The sequence below is a fragment of the Temnothorax nylanderi genome, unplaced genomic scaffold (assembly GCF_030848795.1).
Source record: "Temnothorax nylanderi isolate EJ_2023f unplaced genomic scaffold, tnyl_v1.0 TNYL_tig0038_pilon, whole genome shotgun sequence".
NCBI lineage: Eukaryota > Metazoa > Arthropoda > Insecta > Hymenoptera > Formicidae > Temnothorax > Temnothorax nylanderi.
This window is the reverse complement of record NW_027249100.1, coordinates 740,340-761,977: the sequence shown is the minus strand read 5'-3', so window position 1 is coordinate 761,977 and position 21,638 is coordinate 740,340. Positions and strand designations below refer to the sequence as shown.

The window sequence follows — 21,638 nt, the reverse complement described above, 5'->3', positions numbered from 1 at the left end:
GAAAGAGGGAATTATATAATTTTTTGACAAGAGTTACGCAAGAGCATAAAAAAAAGCTTCATTCATGAATATCTTTATACAAATTTTACAATGTTGGGATGTGCATGTAAATCGTCTCTTTTTATTATAAAATCCCTTTTGCAACAAAGATTTATATTTTAACATGTTAAATGCGAGAGGTCGTGGCAACTGATTATGCTTGTGTTTTTTTTTATTTGCACAAAGTACCACCTGTTGCCACGCAACAGCTGACGTGTCGACACAGAGATTAACTTCGCAGTTATTTTAATTTTGCTCCAGCTTTTGAAACTTGTTGTTTTTTTTATAATTATCCGAATGACAATTTGTGCTCGTTTCTGTACATTCTTATCCTTTGCGCATGTCCTGTACTCGTAGCTCGTAATAATCGCGTAAGCTACAATGATTAAAACATCACATATACATACACGCGTGTTTTTCCCCATTGTTTATTTAAAAAAATTGAAATGGAAGTTTTTAAGCGTCAATTTTAGTTTATCCGTGACTCGCCGGTAGTAATATCTGCAGCAACAAATCTGGAGGTCGTGGAGATCGGCAAATCGCAGTTCTTAAAGCTTCGAAGCGCAGTTAAAGCTCGCGACCTTTCGCGTGTTGCACGCGAAAGTTGCGATACATACGATACACCGCCTTGACGTACCGAATTAATGCGACAAAAAGAAAAGAAGAAACGCAAGAAATGTTGTAAAAGAAGAAATGTTGGCTTACTTGTGATTTCTGTAGTACTAGTACTAGTACTCTCTAAATCTGAATCAGTGAATAGTACTGTGAATTAGTGAATAGTCACTGATATCAGTTATAAGTATACCACTGATTCATGAAAGTGGTATACTTATAACTGATATCAGTGACTATTCACTGATTCAGATTTAGACAGTAGTTTCACATTTATGCAGTTTTGACTCTAACCGAAAGAACCATTTCCAATATTTGTTATCCATTTAATTTTCCTCGTATTTAAATTTCACATTTCAATATTTTATTTCTGATATTTCGATTTTACGGAAATTACAACATTATGGAAGTAACTCTAATAATATCCACAATGGCATTTCGCTCGATGCAATTGAAAAATTAATATTACCTCGGTTGCATTTTTTTAAAATATTTTATAAAGGAATAATAAAAAATATGTATATATGGACTTTTCGGATTACCTAGTAAAGCACTTCTCGCGTGGGCGAGCTTTTGCGTTGCCACTTTTCTCCCCTCTCCCACTTGATAAGGAGAGGCGAGCTTGATCGAAATTTCCTGCTCCTTCGGGCGATCCCGAGACGGTTCACATTTAATCCTGAAGTACCTGTAGCACTTTCTCCTGTTCGCTCTTCTTCCCGTGATTAGACGATCGCGGCCGGTAATGAGCTTTCTCGAGACTAAACGCGGAAACTCGAGCACCACCGTATTGCGTTTTCTTATTAACAACGTTAGTCCGTATAGTCCCACAAGAGTGTTGTTCGACGAATTACTAGGTAAAGGACCAACAAATTAAGAGAACGAGAGGGAGGGAAAGAGAACCGCATAAATTCGGGAAATTAGGTTCCCCAGGCGGACGACTTGAGTGGTCGCGCTACACTCCCATGAAGAATAATTTTGTGCAAATAAGCTCGCTACGATAATAATCAGAGGAATTGCCAATGAAGATTAATTTAAAATACTTGCTGAAAGGATCTTGAAACGATAATGTTCCATATCGCGAGAGTTTCAAAAAAATTTATTTAGGGATTTATACTTACGAAGAGGAGAGACGGAAATTCTGCGACTTAGAATCGGAAGTTAGAAAATCGGGAAAATTGAAAGGCTCGAGAGGGCATTTTGTTACATAAACGAAACGCAACCCTGTTAGCACACATCTTCGTTCGAACACCCCGCACACACGTACACTCGAACCGCACACCGTCGCGCGCGACAAAGCGTACGTGAGGCGTTTCGACTCCGCTATTTTTCGCACATTGCCTTTGTTCTGACGTCACATGGCGCATGTATTATAGGATTAAGAACCCTGTTCTTATTCCCTCGAAAATAGGCGGGTCGCCCCTCTGACTATCCGGCTTTCGCTTCCCCCAAAAAGAGGGGTTTAGTGGCGGCGCTGAAAGGTCGAAAGTTAAAAGGAGCAAAAAAAAGGGGGGGGTAACGAGTAAAACAATCCCGTAAGGGTGGGTACAGGTGGTTTTCCTTCCTGCGGTAATGCCGTTCCGTATTGTTCAAGAGGATCCAGCGCGGAGCGACTGTCTATTAATTAATTAAAAATAAATAGTGTATGATATTAGATTGCAGAAACGAAATAGTTTACAATTTTTTTTTTTTTAAATCAATTTGTACCAACCACTGCAGTTTTTAATTCTTAATTCTCTTTTAATACGTTTTCCCTACGGCGCATAAATTCATCGATGTATATTTTTATCGTGTTATTTAGATAAATAAAATGTTCGAACGCGACCAATATTGCGGATATTAAAACCGAACAGAATTATCGGGTCGTGTATGCGAAACAAATAGATTTCGGGCATTTTTATTCCGCGAATGGAGGGCCGTTAAACATTTTTGCGCGCAAAGCGTCCGTTGGTTTCGACGCGCGTCGCGCGCGTTCCAGTAAGTTCCCGATATTACAAGATTATACGAGCATAACGGGGTTAGAAACGGGGCGAACGTGGCGCGAGCGAAAATAAGCGACACGTGCCTTTTTACCGAGAGCTCGGGCACCCCCTGCCCCAATGCACCCTGTAAGCGAGTATTTGCTTTCGCGCGGCCCGGATAACACCCCGGCGCGCGGCGCGAGTCGGCCGCGAACGAGATGCGGCCATTCGTGTGCGCGGTCACGCGAAAATTTACGCATAATACGGAGCGTGGGGTACGGTGCACGTGCGAAGGTATCGCGGCTTCCCAAAGTACACGAGCGCAACTAGGGGAGGTTTTCATCCGATATAGAATATCGACGGTGGAAATGTGGAATGACGTCCGCATATACGTACTTACGGGTTGGCTCTCTTTTTCCTAGGTATATTCGTTTCTTTTTGGAACGTACAGCATCACTCGCGTGGAGCTACCTCGAGACACCCGACGCACGCGTATGCAATATACATGACAAGAGACGCGCCGAGGACGGTTTTGCCACCCTAAAAAGAGATGCCACCCTAATTTGTTTCAGCTCTATATTTACATAGTATCCCACAGAATAAATATGTCGAGCTTTAGTGATAGATTTTGCAACGAATATTGATTTTTTTTAACGAAATTATTGGCACAATTTTCCAACTTTTAAAAATCTATACATATCTTTATAATTAAATTGCAAGTGAATTTATCGAGATAAAATCTGTTATTTATTAATAAGATAAAATTAAGAGGAAATAATTAAAAGTGAAAAGCGTAATATAAGGCAAAATATAACATTAATAATTTATATCTTTCGATTTTTTGATGTTTTTTGTTCGTTTTTTATTCAGGCTTCTCTACGACACTCGGTGCGCTTCGTCGCTTTCCTGGTATCTTAACGTTAGTCAGCATACAAAACCGGAAATCTGAGAAGCGAGTTTCAGGGGATTTTCAACGGAAAGAGCGGCGAATAATTCGCGAGACTAATGTGCGGGAAAGTATTCACGTGCAAATTGGCGCGATAGCGAATCTAAGCGCGAAGTGATAACACGTCGCTCCGGCGGATCTAGTTACGCGCTGCCGACGTTTGCTTTCAAGTCAGGAACGAAGATAAACTCCCTTTGCTTCTACCCTGTTAAGCTTCAAACGATCGCATCTTGTCGCGTTTCTGTTTAATATTGGGTGTCTTCAACTCTTGCGAGTTGAAAGCCAACATCTGTATTTTTAGAAGCAAATTTAGAGACCGTATTTGCCACTTTCAAACGTGAAATCTAACTTTTAATTCGTATGATGTCGCAGTAACTCCATGTCATAGTGACCTTTAAATTACGTGTAAAAAATATTCTGGATAAAATAAAGTTGAAAATATGCATATTTTTTCTGTTTGTGGTAAAGTCAATTTATTTGCATATTATTCGAAAAATAGATTGAATGTTTTTTACAATATCCTCACATAGAGGTACTCTGCGCGTCGATCAAAATACTTAAAAAAAATGTTTGTAAATTGAGCTGAACGGTATCATAATGATTCCATTAATTCTATCGAACAAATCGAATGTAAATGAATACAGTGTTAATTTCTACCCTTCCTATTTTCTCTCAACCCTCTGAATAGTCAAACAGGGAAAAGAAGCGAACGAACTGTAAAAAAAAAGTGGAATATTCCTTGCAAATGAGTCTTGCGATTTCATTTGCACATTTTTCTCAGAAAGTATAATGACATCCCGCCGTTTAAAATAAAGTTCCCGTAACACACTGTACTTCGAAATCGAGTAATCGATAGATAACTCGTACGCGTGAGGCCCAGGTCTAGCTTAGTCGTGAGACGTTGAAGAGAGAATAATTGCCGCTCGTCACGAATAAGCAGAAGCGACCAATAAGAAGCAGCGCCGATTAATCTTACACGGGGCACCGCGGACGGAGAGAAATGGCGATGGAACGAGGGATGTGAGGAGAGAAGGTTAGCAGTTGATAATTTGACATGACTAAAAAAGAGGATGCAGCAAGAAACTTTATTTCTCATCATGGTCCGGCGCAGACAAGTCGATTTATAGCCAAGCTGAAATTGATAGAAGTTGACATTAATATTATAGACAAGAATTTTTATTCGAACGGGACAGTTCTTTTTTCTCGTCGGAAAAGCGCGTATCAACACCACGTTAAAGTTGCTTTCTAACAGCGAACAAAATTCGTGTCTTACTTGGCTGAATTTTTTCAGTTGCTGAATTGTTATTCCAAAATTATTCGAAAGAAAACATTCGGCGAATTTTACAAGCAGAATCTCCCCTTCGTAATTTAGAACATTGTAAAATGCATATCGATCTCATCATTTGCAAGTATAAATGTAAACGAATTCGTCCGGAGAGGCAAACAACGTGTAAATTATTGGATATAAATTCATATCAATTTTAGCTGCGTGACCAAATTTATAGTCTCGGCTTATTATTAATTTCTACCTGTTAATATTAATCAATTATACATGAAATTAATTGCACGGTTAAAATGTTACTTTTTGGTTTTAATATTTTATTTGCATTTGTATATTGATAATTAAGATTGCACTTGTGTGTCACTGCCCCGCTATATGTAAAGGTGGGAAACTATTACATTGCGGCGCGGCGGCAGCGGAGGCGTATAGTAAATAATAGGAAAAAAGTAAATATATACCGAAGGCGGGGGATACGCGCGTGTTTAGTTTTCCGACATCACCTTGACGTGAGATTACGGTATAGCTGCGTATGTGGTGGAAAATATTTTTCTTTTCTCGGATGAGCCAAGTACTTTGTAAGATGCGGATATCGAATACAGGGTTCCGTTCGGCGCGCGGGGAGAAGCGGGGGCCGAGAGACCGCTGTTATTCTTTCGGAATAAAAGACCAACTTTCCAGGCGAAAGAATCGATCTGGCTTCTCGCGTGGGTACGGCTATTGAGATTCGAGTTGGACGAACCGTTGGACCGTTCTCATTCTGGAAATAAAGTATCGTCCACGCTAGTGCCACTTCTACTCTCGTCCCAGTCGATATTTGACATCGACGTCGACCGAACGCGAATCCGCGTATACATGTATGCGCACTAGACAAAGTATATGTACATTCCTAAAATGCTTCTTATTACGCTAACATCGTAAAACGATTCCCAAACTCTATATAGCAACTTCGAAATCCTGAATCGATGTTTTCTTCTTACAGACTAACTTCTTTACTTCTTTATCCTTCTTTCTATTTACTTGTATTTTTATCTGGGCGATTGTGATGTACGAAATACACGGATTTCGATTGACACAACAAACGAACGTATTTTCTCTGTCGAACTCGAGTCAATAACTTAATGTTTATTAATTTAACGAATAAAGAAGATATTTGGCGAATAGAGGAGTATAATTTTTTACTTATATATTTTTTTCAAATATGTACGTTTTTGCAATATCAAAAGTTTGTTTTATACGTGGAGTTAAGGTTTTCTCAAGAGTTTTTCTGAGTCACATGAATGTCAGAGAAAGAGAAAGAAGCGAAAAATTCCGAGGATACATGTACAAATTATTACTGTCACTTACAAAAATGTAGGAAAGAGTACTGGATGTTTTTTCCACGTTGCAACTTGCTTCAAATTTATTATCTGTCGCAACTTGATGTTTTAAATTTTCTATATATTTCTGTGTGAGAAAGAGAGAGAGAGATTCTTTTTTAAATAAGAGAAATACTTATTAAAAATGTAGGAAAGAGTACTGAATGCTTTTTCCACGTTGCAACTTGGTTCAAATCTATTATCTGTCGCAACTTGATGTTTTAAATTTTCTATATATTTCTGAGAAAGAAAGAGAGAGAGAGATTCTTTTTTAAATAAGAGACAAATACTTATTATCCAAAGCTTTTCAAAAATTTCAATAGACCTTAATAGTTTCAAGAACACAAGCTTCTTCACGTTTATTTATTTCATGTTGGGGTAGGTACCTATAGACTATTCGACCAGCATATTTTTCTCACTTTGTCCTTTGTTCCTTTTTTTTTTACAAGGAATGCAATAAACTTGTTCCTTCAATTTATAGCTATTTTTAGGAGAAATCTCCCGTTTAAAGAACGGAAGTTCATTTCGATAAAAGATCAAAAGGTTTTCTCAGTTGTTCTTTGACTGTCTTTCGGAGTGTACCCTTTTTGTGCTGGTAAAGTGACGTTTACAAATCAAAAGAACTAGTTTTTTTTTCTTTTAATTATTTCGCGTAACTTCGCGATTATTCTCGTTTATAAGTTATCAGTGTGGAGTATCATGATATCGTGAAAGTTCGATTAAAAATTCGCGTTTGCACGATGATATTGAGGGCAATCGTCCGCGCATAATATACTGTTGCATCTTTAACAATTTTCTAGATATTTTCATCGTTCAAGTTTTAAAATTTGCATGAGACATGTGGCTGTTAGGTAGTAAAAATACTTTGTTTTTCGGAGAACAAAAAATATAAAGTGACATTCGCGCAACATTCGAGCTATGTCGTCTGCTTTTACGGCAGTGCAATTTAATCTTATTTTACGGTGCTCGCATCGACGTGGGATCATGAACTTTGAACCTGGCAATCAGGAAGGAGAAGAGCGTGTGGTGAGCTTAATCCTCTTTGCTTCCGATTCCGCGTGCAGGTGCAAGAGCGAGGGAGAAGAGAAGGCGAGTGCTCGCACGCGCGCGCGTCATCGTGCTAATTGGCTGTCAGTATCGGCAGAAAGGAATTTCAAAGCTCAAAGCTTCGGACGTATACAACCGCGGAATTCCACGCGAATAATCCGGCGCCTGGTCGGTCCATTTTTACACACACGCATTGGCTCCGAGAGATATACAGAGAGAATGAACGTGCAATAAGCCGTGGGGTTTACGTTCCCGTTCGTGCGTTTCATTTTGTCGATTTAAAAAAATGCCGATCAAGGGGATCGTGGAAAAACAGCGTGGTGTTTTGCCGTTCTATTTCCCTGGAATTAAGATTTATCTGTTTGTGTGTAACTTGACGTGCAGTACAGTTCGATCCTTTTGATTTTATCGACACGAGAAGCGCCGTTGCGATAATATTAAACGCCCACGGCGGTAAGCTACGCAACAACACTACTGCAGTGAAAAATTCGAGATTTGTCTTGCAGCAATTGCCGTAAAATATTAGCCGAAAGCTCTGGGAAGGAAAATCGATAATTAATTAGTTGTAGAAATCTTTTTGGAGAATAGATAAATTGTTAGATAAATATTGTATTTATTATATTTATAAATTATTAAATATATTGTAGTTCCAATACTAACAAAGAGATTACATATATATTATTTATGTTAAGATAATTTCGGATAATTTTCCAGCAGTGTATAAATTATAAAATAATTAAGGACTCTCAATAATAATAAGAAACATGAAAAAATTGGCAATAAGAGTGTCGACGCGGTAATTAGTGTATAAATTATTGTGCCTTGCGATTTTTTCAATTTCATCGTCGCTGACAAGAAAAACAAAGAAGTGTCGAAGATAATTCAATGCGATGCAGGTAGTGAAAGTAAGGGCTCGTTGATGCCGGACTGCTAGCAGCAGGAATCGCAGGAGGGTCGGTCGATGACCTCGTGGCCGTCGCGGCCGTGACACAAACGAAAGCAACCCGGAAAGGATAAGAGGGAGACTCCTTGGACTGTCCGATGTCGTCTCCATCAGCAATTTCGCTATCACCCTTGTTGTACCAATGATAAAATCGATCTTACTCCCTTCCAAATATCCTTAGCATGATCAAAGGTCCTTGCCAAGAACGTGCATTAAAATTCATATCTGTTCTTCGTAGCTGCGATTACTTTTCTTCACGGTTCTGACGGGAAGAGCTATCGGCTCACGTTTAATAACCCTCGGAATGGTCTCGTTTGAAATATACAAAGTTGAAGACATTGATATTAAAAATATTTCAATTTTTCAGAGGAGACCGGTATAGTTTTTTTTTTAATTTTTATCTCGAGATATTTTCCGCCGAGAAATCGTAAATTATCGACGGAAGACAGCCGTAAAAAGAGTATAATGGAGCGTATCGCGAATGGAGCGTAATCAATGAATATTGCGAATAAATTCATCGAATGTCCCGCATACCGGTCTTCGTCGGTCTGTCGAATCGACTTTTTCCGCTGAGCGTTATACTTGACTTGGCAGTTTCCCAAAGAGTGCGTGGTCGGTGCATTGCTTTCGTGCTATTCTCCGTATGCGATCGCTTTCCAAAACGAGACACGGGAAAATGCCTCTTGAATGTTTCAAGCATTTATTCCCCTTCTGCGTGCGTTGTTGTGTTTTCTAAAATTCAAGAATAGACAAAACGAAACGTCAGATTCTAAGGAAGACATCTACGATGCAATGAGAATAGAATATTATATTGTGCACGGACAGTGACTTTTGTGCAGAGAAGCAATGATTTTTCTTTTCTTCGCGAACACGCATTTGAAGATTTCAAAAAGTTCAGCAAGAGACTCCCTCTCTTTGCTTTTTCCCCTATTCCACTGCGTTCAATTGCGGCAATCCTATTGTCGAAACATTCATTCACTCTTCAATTCATTGTAGAGGTCAGAAGCTTGCTAAATATATTAGTCTACGTTTAAATATCGTGTCTCTGAAATAGCATATAAATAGAAGCTTTTACTTTATTACTGTTTATACAGGAAGGAATAAATATAAACGTTCAAATTATTTTCCAATAACATAATTATAGTAGCTCTTTGATCATTCGTATTATCTGTTATGTAAATACATACAGTTATCGCAAATAAATGTTTTATAGAGGAGAGATTATTAATTTCTCTCTCTCTCTCTCTCTCTCTCTCTCTCTCTCTCTCTCTCTCTCTCTCTCTCTCTCTTTCTCTCTATCATTGAAAAATATTGTCTCATATTCTTGCTCGTGTTACAAATACTTTATACTTATCAGATTATCTCTCTGACGAGCGATAAACGAACAATTAGATATTCGAATTTTATTACGCAGAAATTTTAGATAAGCATTATGAAAGCGATGCTTTATATATAGTGTTAATTACTCACGCTTCAAGTTTACCATTGGTTTACCGGTTTTCGTGCTTGGGATCAAATCAATTTTACGGAACTCAACCGGTCGGATAAATAATAATTGCCGTTTTCGATATACACTGAAAGAGAAAATTAGAAAGCTCATTAACTCCCAGATAATTAAATTATAATTTCAGTTTTACAAATATATCATCAGATACATTATTGCGTTTAATCCGCCCATACTACGCGCTGCGGCATAGTAGGTAATATATATCTGAACGAATCGGCGATTGTCCATTTCGTCTTTTTAATGGATCTTGCATTATTTCCTCGTGAAATATCGGTTGATATCGGTTGATATCCTTCAACGATGACGTATCGGCTATCGATCGAGAATGAAATCGTAAAACGTGTCGGCGACACGCGCCGTTCTTTCAACGGCAGACATCAGAATTCTTTAAATAAAATTAACTGTATCTCGAAATAGTAATTTCTTAATTAATTATTGCACGTATATATCGATTGTCGGCTTCACGAGCGGCTGGACGCTGCGCCAAATTAGAAAACCGATACGACCTGCATTTTATGTTGCTGCGGAATTTATTTTTATTTCCAATATATGAAGGGAATTTCTTTCTCTCTCTCTCTCTCTCTCTCTACTTTTTAAGAGTTTAGAAACTTATTTTGTGCGATTTAAACGGATAAAGCTTATAGAAAGCTAGTTTCAGATAGAAATCAAGATATTTCGACAGCGAGAGAAGATGATAAATGATAAAATATTTTCTTTCGTATTTACTCCAAATGCTAGCAAATTCTTGAGAATTAAATATTTATAATACGGAGTTCTCCAACTTTTATGTAAAGATTATAAAATGTCGTGGACGATTAGTTACGTAAAATTATATATATATATATATATATATATATATACCTACACATATATATTTAGAAGTACTTCAAGGAATTAAATTATTCTCTCAAGGCAGAGTCCAGTTATAACTATGACATGATTAAAATGTATTATGAGAACTAGTCGAACTTTTTATTCGCTTCATTTGCCTTCTTACATAATTGATTCGATGTACATTTTAATAGCTTGTTAAATTCTATAATATACTGCAATATATTCTAAAGAAAGCAATCGTTAAAAAATACGAGAAGAATATAATTGGATCCTGACGCGATTCCCTTCGCTATTACGTATTGAACGATTTACGCATTCACTGCATATTGAATGACGCACTGAATACATAGCAAATTAATAACCACTTGCAATTATACGAAACAACAATTCCATTAATGCTAATGAATTTTACGGGAAGCCCTTGTACAAAGCATTTATTTTATTGAAATTTTATCGCAGTTATAATTTTTATTCAAATATTTGTTTGCCGCATGTTTGGATATCTATGGTACTTCAGTAAACAATAATACTTGTTTAATCTAGAATCGATCGAGGAACTGCTGCAGCAGGAAGTTTAATTGTTTCCATTGCATCGTCGATTCGATTTTGTATGAAAGCGCTCTGAAACTGTGTTATTCGAAATAAAGCAGATTTTTTTATATTCAGAATAAATGTTCGTCAAGAACATTAAATGAAGTTTCAAGATATGCATGGAATAAATTTCTGCAATAAAAAGACCGAACGCAACTATAGGTTAAAGGTTAAAAGTATCAATAAATAGCAGAACCTTCCAATTAACGTTTCTTCAGTTGGTTCGTTATGCATTTTGTTTCAACAGAAATTTTAATTTAAAAATAGGGTAGAAATGAATCGTAACCACTACAAGAGAAGCAAAAATGAAAAATTATGTGGACTATTGTAAATCTGTTGTTGTACAATGAGAGATGCATTTAAAAACGAAATAAGTACTTGACTCTAGTTTACAAGTATTATTATAGCTTTATCGTTGAAGAATATAAGTATATCTACATTTACTTCAACGTCAGAATTAACCTGACTATGTGTGCATTGTCTGCCTAAGAAAATTCAACTTGAAATCTCTTCCGAGAAGAACGTCTCGCTATTCTATATCGTCTTGCACATTATGCCGTCATAAGCTTGTTCCTCACGTCTCGTGAAGTAGCACTTTGCAGAAAAGAGACGGAGAGACGTTATCCTAACGTTTGTCCACCTCGGGATCGCGCAAAGGAAATTACGAGTGAGAGAAAAGGAATATTAATGGGGGGGTCTCTCTCCTGCGCCGTCTGCGGGATTTGTTATGTGAGAACGTAAAACCATTTTCGTTGGAAAGAAAACGAAATCGGGGGGGAAACGAGGTCCTTCTCCGCGAAGAAGGGTGGTACGCCGGGGGGGCGCAACACGAAAGTTGCAAATGGGTAAAGTTACGCGGCAGAGGCGGCGGGGAGAATCGGGGAGGACTTTTTCTGTGTAAGTAACAGAGCTTGCGAGTTGTGCTTTCGAATAAAGCTTCCAGTCTAACGATCGGGCAGCGTGCGTGCTCGGAAAAGAAATCGTAAGTCTCGCACCTGCTCCTGGAAATTTTTATTGCCTTCTGGATTACGTTTGACTGACCTGCTATGAGTTCTTCATGTGTATTGTAATACATGTTTCATATAAAAATATAAAATTAAAATGGTTCACACGTGAGATAAAAGATGTACACAGCAGAGTTTTGTAAATCTTTCGCAATATAAAATGAAAAAAGGATTGACAATAGGAGGACCATATCTTTTTAATATTTTAACTTCAGATTTTTGTTAATTTTTAATCAAGCATTTTGTCTATTTTTAATATTAAATATTAATATAGCAAGTTAAGCTCAAATCAGATTGATATTAATAGCAGCAATAATACGTCACGAACGAGGTCCGGTCTATGTGACAGAAGCAAGCATTCCATTTTTCGTAATATCGTTCAAGCGGATGAAAGCCTCGAGGAATTTCGCGCTGCCTCAATGTCAACCTCAAAAGTTATTACGCGATGGATCCATTTGACCCAGATTCGTAATTCTCCGGAAAGTTGGCCGCGCCGTCGAATCAATCCATAGATTCGCGGACGAGATCGGGCCCGAGAGCCCGACGGATAAATCGATTTTGATAAATGCCGCGAAATTAAGCCTGGGTCGCGCTCGATATTTCCGGCGCTTTTGTCACATGATAACGCTAAGCGGATTGCGAACGAAACTTACTCACACATCGTGCAATGGAACGGATTAAAACTAAAATGATCGCGAGCAAAAAGTTTGTAAAAAAAAAAATTGAATAAGCTAGAGTGAAATTGGAGCTGCATAAAAATGTCTCGCGTATCCGAAAAGTTGCGGCAGAGAGAAATTATGTTTGGCGAAAAAATAAAACTGCCAACAAGAGAGGAAAACACCAAAATAACAGGGATACTGGCGAATTGGGACATCCCGTAAATAAACGCGAATGTTTTAGATAATGAAATGTAGAGCATTTAAATAGCGTTTTGTTTTTAAATGCGCGGTGTGTTCTCACGCTGAGGCTGAAATAATTTGAATAAAACGATGTTGTATTTCTGTACTATAGATATACTGTATTAGATCCACTTGATGAAGTATTCGAAAGCAAAAAAGGAAAAAAAAAGGGTCGAAACTGCGACTGTGACGTTTTGCACTGATTACATTCAGCGTGGCATAAATATTGCGGTCGTGTGGTCCACACACGTGCGATGGCATACAGGAGGAAATTGCCTTGGGAGAACTTATTGACCCGTATTTCATAATAAAAGCCAACATTACAATTGATTTGTGACGTAGCCGTTGCTGTATTGCACAGGTAGGACATCAGGCTTGCACAGCGTTCGCCGTAATAATCTCGCGTGCTCGCAGCCTTTAAAGATTTACGAAAAACTTGTTGCACAGGTATATCGAACTGACACCGTTATTTCCGTAAAGACGCTATGTGTAATAATTAGAAGATACATAAGGACGCTAAAGTATTCCTGCGATCCTTAAACATTTATATGCATGTGAACTCATTTTACACATTTTTGAAAAATATTTATATTTATTCTAAAAATGACGCAATGATTAATTTAACGACGTTTATTTTATTCGTAACATATTTCTTTTTTTAAAGATCGAGGACGGCAAATTGATTTTTCTTCTGCAGTTTCACACTGCAGGAGGTAGCGTTCAGGTATGGACGAGTCTCGTGATCCATCATGATGAAACGCTCCGGATCCTCCTCTTTCTTTTTGCCGGGGGATCCGGGCGTGTAGGCGCCCGGCGTAAAGGAGCGCCGTCATGTCTCGCACTGTGTTTACCTCCACGTCTGGTCCACGCGGTTCTTCGCCGATCGCGAGCGCGAAGATGCGCTCTCTCCCCCACGCTGCACACCCGGGGAATCTCGCCGCACACACCTCCCCGGCATTCCGGATGCACGATACATCGGGCGCATTCGCGGGGAATTTGTGGGCGACGTGTCGAGTACGTTCCTGAATACGTACGTCGGCCGGGAATACCGTCGGCGGTATTCCCCGCGAGAAGCGTCGCGACGTCGTGAGACGTCTCGCGCTTGCGAGAGAGGATGACATCTTTCGCCTCGGGTCTCCCTCACTCGCGCGTAGTCGCGCCGATTTTGCACTGATGTTGCGTTACACTTGCAACGCGGTTTGAAACATTAAATATCGGCTGGCTCTCATCGTTTATGCGATACTCGAGCGAACGTGATCGATTACGTCATATGTCATATGCAGAACAATTGTTTTAAAATATCCTTTCCTGAAATCTCGATACTTTCGCTAATTCCTATCCCTCAAGTACCGCGTCCGATTTATGATCTAAAACATTTTAATTTTAGCGTAGTAGAATACGATAGAGCTAACTTCTGAATATTTTTTAATATTATTATTATTCTATTTTTGCAGCTCCAATCGTCGGTTCCAGCGACGCACGGTGGTTCGTTCACGAGCTCCAAGGGACAGGAATATTTTTTAAAGGTGCGTCTCGTTTATCAGCGCTAAGTGGAAAGCATTAATCTTATAGTCGAGTTGAAAATAAATTTAGATTAATTTTTCATGCTCTTGAAAAGTGAACGACACTATCAATGCACTAAAACCCTTCGTTACATTGAATCCCTCGATTATTGTTTTTGAATAGCATTATTGATTCTTTCGGCAATCTTTATTATTGACGCCCGATAGATGCGCACGTAGCGAAACACGGCAGGAGATGGCAAACAGAATAATATTATGTGACATAAAGACTTTGCCGAGATAGATAAGAACTTCCATATTTTCTCCGTCTCTTGACGGAGGAAATACTCCTTTCAAATATGTGAAGAGAAATGTTTGCGAACAAAGGAAAAACGTTTCCCCATGCCCGCGATGATAACGTTACAAGTGTGCAGGGAGGGGGGGGGGTGGTAACATAAGTCCTCCGTATCTTTAGTTAACAATTGACAGAGCAAGAGGAATCCTGCTACTGTAGCTATATCGGTATTATTTACAAAACTGTCACGTAAATATCTATTTTCAGTTAATATCGTTTATTTTTATAAATCTGGCTACGAAATCTATAAACCGCGCGGGAATTTTATCAGAACGGAAACGTTTTCAGATCTTCGTTTAACGGTTTTTTTTTTATTTTTAATGTGAGCGAGGAGCGAAATATATTTCCGAAAACCCCTCGTTTGTGTGTGTAGCAGCGCTTTTTTTAATATATATATCCTGTACACAGCGTTAGCGAAACGAGCGAGATTCATCGAACTGTGATTAACAAAAAGAACCGATGGAAATCAAGGCTGACATTTACTCGACGGATTTGCCAGTGCCATGTCGAATTCGTTTCAATCGCCGGGTATTTGCGGTTTATTGCTGAACTCCATCCGATCTAACATGTTTACGGTGGTGCATCGGATTCGCGCAAATCTTGTTGATGCGTTTCCGCGCTATACCCTATATCGAAGCGCTTTTATCTCGCGCGGAGTATTGCGTCCCAAAATATCCGCAACATCCATAAAATAGCTATCTCGATAATGATGCGTTAAGTCTTCTCTAGCGCTACTTTCTAACATCAATGAAACTTAACTTCAAGCTCGTATAATAATAAAATGTAATTAAAATTAAAATTAACGAAACTTTTACGGATATCTTTTCATATAAAGGTACAAATATAAAGTAGGTACTAAATTTAATTGGGACATATTTATTTTGCATTGTTATTATGAACAATAATAAAAGAATTTCTTGTGAATTATTGATTGCGATAAACATGGCTGTTTTGGTATAATGAAGAAAGTAGCCTTTTCTTTCTTTTCTTTTCTAAATTGTGAGTCAGCGCAACCAAGCAAAAACCTGAAGCGAAATCTGTACATGACGAATCGAGTCTCATGTAAAATCTCCTCGATGAAGGAAATGAGTTTTACTTTGTAACTCGGTTCGCCTTTTTTTTTTCGTCTCGCACGAAACCTTAGCGCGCGCCGGTAATTGCTTTGAATAATACGATTTCCGAATAACCCCGCGGCTTTAACCGCGTTATCAATCCTCCGCGGGGAACTACGTGGTCCTTGGTAAACATTGTTTGCCAAGGGAACGTCGCTTCAAAGTCCCCTGGATAAATGTCATTACACTTGTTATGTGCGGCCGCGCTTTCTACTGAAAGAAACAAGCGCACAGATGCGGTAGGGTCCCTTTTAACCCGTTTAGAATGGAAACTTCTTCGATTTTAGAAACCAACGTCGTCGGTTCTCGCATTCAGAACATATGACATAGTACTTTAAGCTCCTTTGATACAACCCTTTTATTGAACTTTAGTCCTATACCTTTAGATCAAATTTGTTTCTTCTTTTAGATAATTTTTAGAATAACTGCTCCTTTGTAACATTTAGATTTTTCGAAATAATTTTTTGTATCGCTTGAACGTCTATAAATCTTTAGCGAAGTGATAGCGAAGGTATGCATTTTAAGTTCAAACTTTGTATTACTTTGCAGTAAAGTTAATCTTCTCGCGAAAACGGTATGTTCTAAGAAATTGCATAATCCAAAAGCTATTTCCTCACCCGCGACAATATACCGTTTTTTTCTTTTTTACGTAATACACGCCGTATCGCCAACGTAAAATTGTCGACTATGATGTATCGAGCTGAAAAGTACCGTTCTTTCAAAGAACATTTTACCGGGTCATGGTTTTCAATATTTCGTCCCTTCTTTGAGTGAAAACTTTGCGCTTCTTTCTCCGGCGATGATCTTTTCGACACGACTATCTCTTCTGGATTTATATTTCTCAATCTTCCCTCGCGCGGTTTTTCTCGATCTTTCAATACGGTCAATTTATCAATGTCGGTTAACCTATGGCGTAGTCTCTCGTTTTATTTTAAAGCTCAAACGTTAAATATAAGTATTGCCCTTAATATCAAATTAATAGCATTAATAATGTAATACGTAACATTAATACATTGATGTGTTTTGACGTCTTCAATGAAGACAAATATAAATCTCTAGAGAGGCAAAGGTGGTATATTTTACATTTTAGTTCCGCAAATGTAATTTATTAAATGTACGGAAATGTGGTTGGTGGAATGAAAGATAGATAGGAGGGCAGAAATGCGAAGACAGATATATAGAAAGCACGAAGATACATAAGATATAGAAGCGGACAAACACATTGAGTTAATTAATTAGAGTTACTTAAGGTAAGGTAATTATTGGTTGTTTACTGCGAATGTAAATAGCGAATATCTACAGATAAATTAATACGATTTGTAATTAGGCGCGACAGGAGATACGTTCTTAACCGGACAAAACGATTGACAACTAGGGTATATCGAGGGATTCGATGCAATACGAAAAACGCGCGGTGCCCTTTTATCAGGATGAATCGCGTCGCGTCTCGCATGAGTGCTGACGCGACGCGATTACTGTCCCTCAGCATCCCTCCGTTCTCCGATGATTTTCCCGGTTCCTCTTAATCGAGCCAGCGGCTTCTTCGCTTCGCAGGGGCTCGAGGCGACGCTGAGTGACAGCAAGAAGAAGTACAGCGACAAGGTGAGTGCGCTTCTGGCAGCCTGGGAGCATGTCACCAATTATATTCCTGCGGCACCGCCCGAGGCCATCCAGTCTCTCATAGAATGGGCTCACAGGTGGGTACACGTCGTCCGTCGATCGTTGTTGTTGTTGTTGTTGTTGCGTCCGCGATTATGTGGCCGATCCTCGATTAACAGGGGAACTCGTTTCGCAAAGGCACGTACAAGGGCGAGGGAGGTATACCGTTGCATAACTACGATCGTTCCTTGCCTAACGATTACATCGTTAAAAAAAGCCATACCACGCAATCTCGACATTATGTTTTTTTAATGTTTATATAATTGTGCGGAGGTTTATACTTTATTTTGAAAAAGGAAAACGAGTCGAACTCCGCTCGACAAATACCAGTGGTCTATTTCTGTAAGTTGGAATACTGACATTTTTTATCGCGTGTAATTTTTAAAGTGCTTCTTTTAACGAGTTCAAAGTGAGCGAGAATTCTCTTAACGTTATCCTTTTAGTTCATTATTATTTGAGCATTTAAATAATTGAATGTATAATGTCGGAGAAACTGTCAAGTTACATTAATTATGTTCATTATTGTCGCATTATGAGGTCCCCGCGCGCGTATATGACCCATTTAACGCGTAGCATGTACACAGCCGACTTTTTTTTTGTATTACCAGCCGCCGGAGTTTTTTCGACACAAAGGTAGCGTGAAACGAGTTTCGATGTAACAGCGACGTTCTACGGCAAATGAACGTGACGGGAGAGAGAAAGCGGGAGAGAGATAGAAATGCGGCGAGAGAGACGGAACTGCTCTGAGTAATGAATCTGCACGTATGTAGCACCGTCATACAAACGATCCCGGAATTTTGAATAGCAATGCGACGCAAATTCACGTTAACGTGACGGGTATACAACCGAGGCACCCTACGGGTACAGGGTGGTCCAAAAAGGGACGCGCGAGAACATTATTCTTCGCGAAGTTTCCAGTCTCCCCCCAGTAATGGAGGTCTGATTAGCAAGCCGCGTTCGGCCATTGTTGCCGGTAGATGAATTAAATCTCGCGGATGAGTTAGACGCGAATAAGTAATTAGGAAGTCCGATTTTTAATCTAATTTTTAATTCCAATGAGTTTCACGTTCGCGACTTTACCATTGCTAATGCCGAGATGGAGCAACAGATTATCGCGAACTGACAAGATCTAAATTAACTTTCCTTCTTATCATTTAAATTACGGTGTCTTATCACCGTACATTTAATTATATGATCTAATAAATATTGTTTGCGATGGGTTAAAGATAACGAGTTAAAAAAAGAAAAAGGACTAAGCTAAGATGGACCAGTCTCCATCTTAGCTTAGAACTGAAAGTATCGGGGTTTATTCAAGTTGTATAGAATCTGATTCTCCAGGATGCAGATATTTCTTTCTCTCTTCCCTTTTTCTTGTCTCGGCCTCGCGATAGGCGCCATCGACGTCGCGAAACGTTGGGAGGCAAATACGAAAACAAGTCCGCGCAAACATGTCCCGCTGTCTGTTCTTTTGGGCTTTTACTCATGCTGTGTTGTCCTCCGTTGCGCAGACATACATTGACATTGGTATTGCGCGGGGAGTGGCCGAAGTTGTCACCCGTCGCCAAAACGCACCTCTGCGTAACGCTGCAGAGGTGTGCGTCTCAGCTGGTGCAACATCCCGCTGCACCCAGGTGTACCGCCCTGCTGGCTCTGGTGAACAATCCATGGACGCATCCCGTCCTCGACAGCATACTTAACGGCCAACCGGATTCCGAACATGAGGAGGGTAAGAAGAGAGAATTATCGTCGCCATTTTTCGATCTAGCACGGTCCCGTTTTAAATTTGAATAAAAATAAGATCACGTGTCGTCGATCTTATAATATCCTGTTCCCAATCTCGGTGGAAAAGTGGGTTGTTTGATCAAGTATATTTGCGCGCACCTGTTAACCCGGCGTTATTAAGGTGAAAATATGCAGCACGGGAGATTACTAAAGATTTATTAAAAAGTTTAGCTAATCTAAGAGTTTAAGACGCGATATATCATATAAGATTTTATAAAAAATTTTAATTAATCCTTGAAATCAAACAATCACATTATATCAATAAAATTGGTATGATCCAAAGTCATTTTACATTAACTTCCTTTATTAGTTGCGAAAATAGCATTATGTTTACAGCACCTGGAGTTTGTTATCTCGCCTTAATAACGTCGGATTAATTACGTTGCACACTAGCGGATTTCTAGGGATTTTTAAAAGGGATTCTCTTCTAGATATGAAAAAATTAATAATAATTGTTCTCCAGTCTGTACATGTACATGCTGTTACATTTTTTTCAGCGTTAATTGTGATTGGCAGAATACAGTTTTATTCGTTTTTGTAAAAAAATATATAATTGATCAAAATTACAAAATAATACAGGAGTCCCAGAGACTGCGTACCCACAATTGAGGGTTAATGTATTAAAGAGAAAATATCTAATTTTGTATTCTATTGTATTTAATACAATTATAGCTAATGAACTTAGAGAGTTTGTTCGCGAATTGTAAAAGAGATGAGTTAAAGAGATTAGGTCTGTAGTGATAGATATGCAAATGCATAACAATAATCTGTCTTTCGTATATTAAATTCTTAATTGTTCTTGCGATCGCTAACAATATTATTTACCCAATTGTGTGTCTTTGACTTCTTAATTTCGTTCAGCTATTTTTAAATCCTCGATGACCGTATATTGCGAGTTCACAGAAAAAACTCGAAGTACCATTTATATCATTGTCCATTTATACCAGTATTATCGAGAAACTCTTGTTCTCCGCATACATTCATAATATCTATTTCAACTCTTGATTTTATTTTAATTCCGATTGCATCGTTCATGGCACCTGAATTGCCTTCAACAATTGAGTTTGAATAGCAAATAAATTTATCAATCTCTAGCTTTTTCACTCATCTCGTGAAAACTCACGGCTTAATACGTTGTTGAATGGCAACCATTGAGAGGCGTGTTGTGAAGCGTGTGTTGCTCTTTCAGAATTCTGTTGTTCGGAGAAAGGCGAGTTGCTGACGATGAGACTGAAGATACTCTGCGAGGACCGCTGCGAGGACATAGCGGTGAACCTCGCCGCCGCGTGCGTGCGCTCCCTCAGACGAAGCGATCAGCTGCGGTCGCTCTCGGAGTCTCATCACGTTCACTACATGATCGACGTGTACATTGTTCTCTTGTACAAATTGAAACGCACGCAAGATATTTTCGCTCAAGTAAGTATCGATCAGAAACGTCAGATTGTCGCAAGAGATGTTCATTCGATTTAGATTGTCAGGAAGTTGCCAAAATGCAAGCATATAAGTAGATCTGTAAATTTCAAACGATGTTCTTAAAGCAATTTATCCGGTTTGGAGAAGTAAAATATTATGACGCATCTCTGATGCTCCAAGAGTATCATCGAAAATGTCAGATCACTGTGCTATGAGTCACGTCGACCTACTTGCTTAATTTGCCAAGATCTGCTGAACCACGAGGATGTATTCAGAAAATTTAAAAACACATTTTTCAAACGATGAGAATCGTGGGAAAGCAGAATTCTAGTGAATGCGTTCAGAAGGTCGATTGGTTTCCTTGTGATTGAAGGAACGCGTGTTTTGCGCTCTGCGCGAATATTGCCGTGCTGGAATTCATAACTGCGCTTTGTTACAGTTAAAATTAATGGACCTCAACGACGGGCTTGAATTGGTCCAAAGGCTTAGCGGTGAGAAGCCAACGAAGTATGGAACGGCGCGTGTTTGGAGAAATTCGATAAAGGCCGCGGAATTGGTCGCGCAGTATCTCGTTACTGCCGGGATGGTTCGACCGGTATCGGAAACCGGTGCAAATATTTTGGAGCAGATTTTGAACTCTTGGGCGCTATTGCACGCAAAATGGAAGGACGTTGCACTGACTCTGCCCGGCATGATTAGAAAATTAATTGAACCCGCGGAAAGTGCTCAACATATTTATATCTTCTGTGCAGTACTTGCAAAACATGTAAGTAAAGATTTTATCTGAAAAATTGAATA

At 39.0% G+C, this 21,638-nt stretch overlaps 1 protein-coding gene across 2 annotated transcripts in view; it reads left to right on the top strand.

The window, feature by feature from the left end:
* The window catches only part of LOC139771322 (uncharacterized), a 63,972-nt gene that overhangs the window by 27,162 nt on the left and 15,172 nt on the right, over positions 1–21,638 (top strand). For both annotated transcript variants that reach the window (XM_071704020.1, XM_071704019.1), the window contains exons 2-6: positions 14,472–14,543; positions 17,541–17,683; positions 19,154–19,371; positions 20,617–20,843; positions 21,280–21,606. In XM_071704020.1, coding sequence (XP_071560121.1) covers positions 14,472–14,543; positions 17,541–17,683; positions 19,154–19,371; positions 20,617–20,843; positions 21,280–21,606 — 987 coding nt within the window. The remainder of the gene's footprint in view (positions 1–14,471; positions 14,544–17,540; positions 17,684–19,153; positions 19,372–20,616; positions 20,844–21,279; positions 21,607–21,638) is intronic.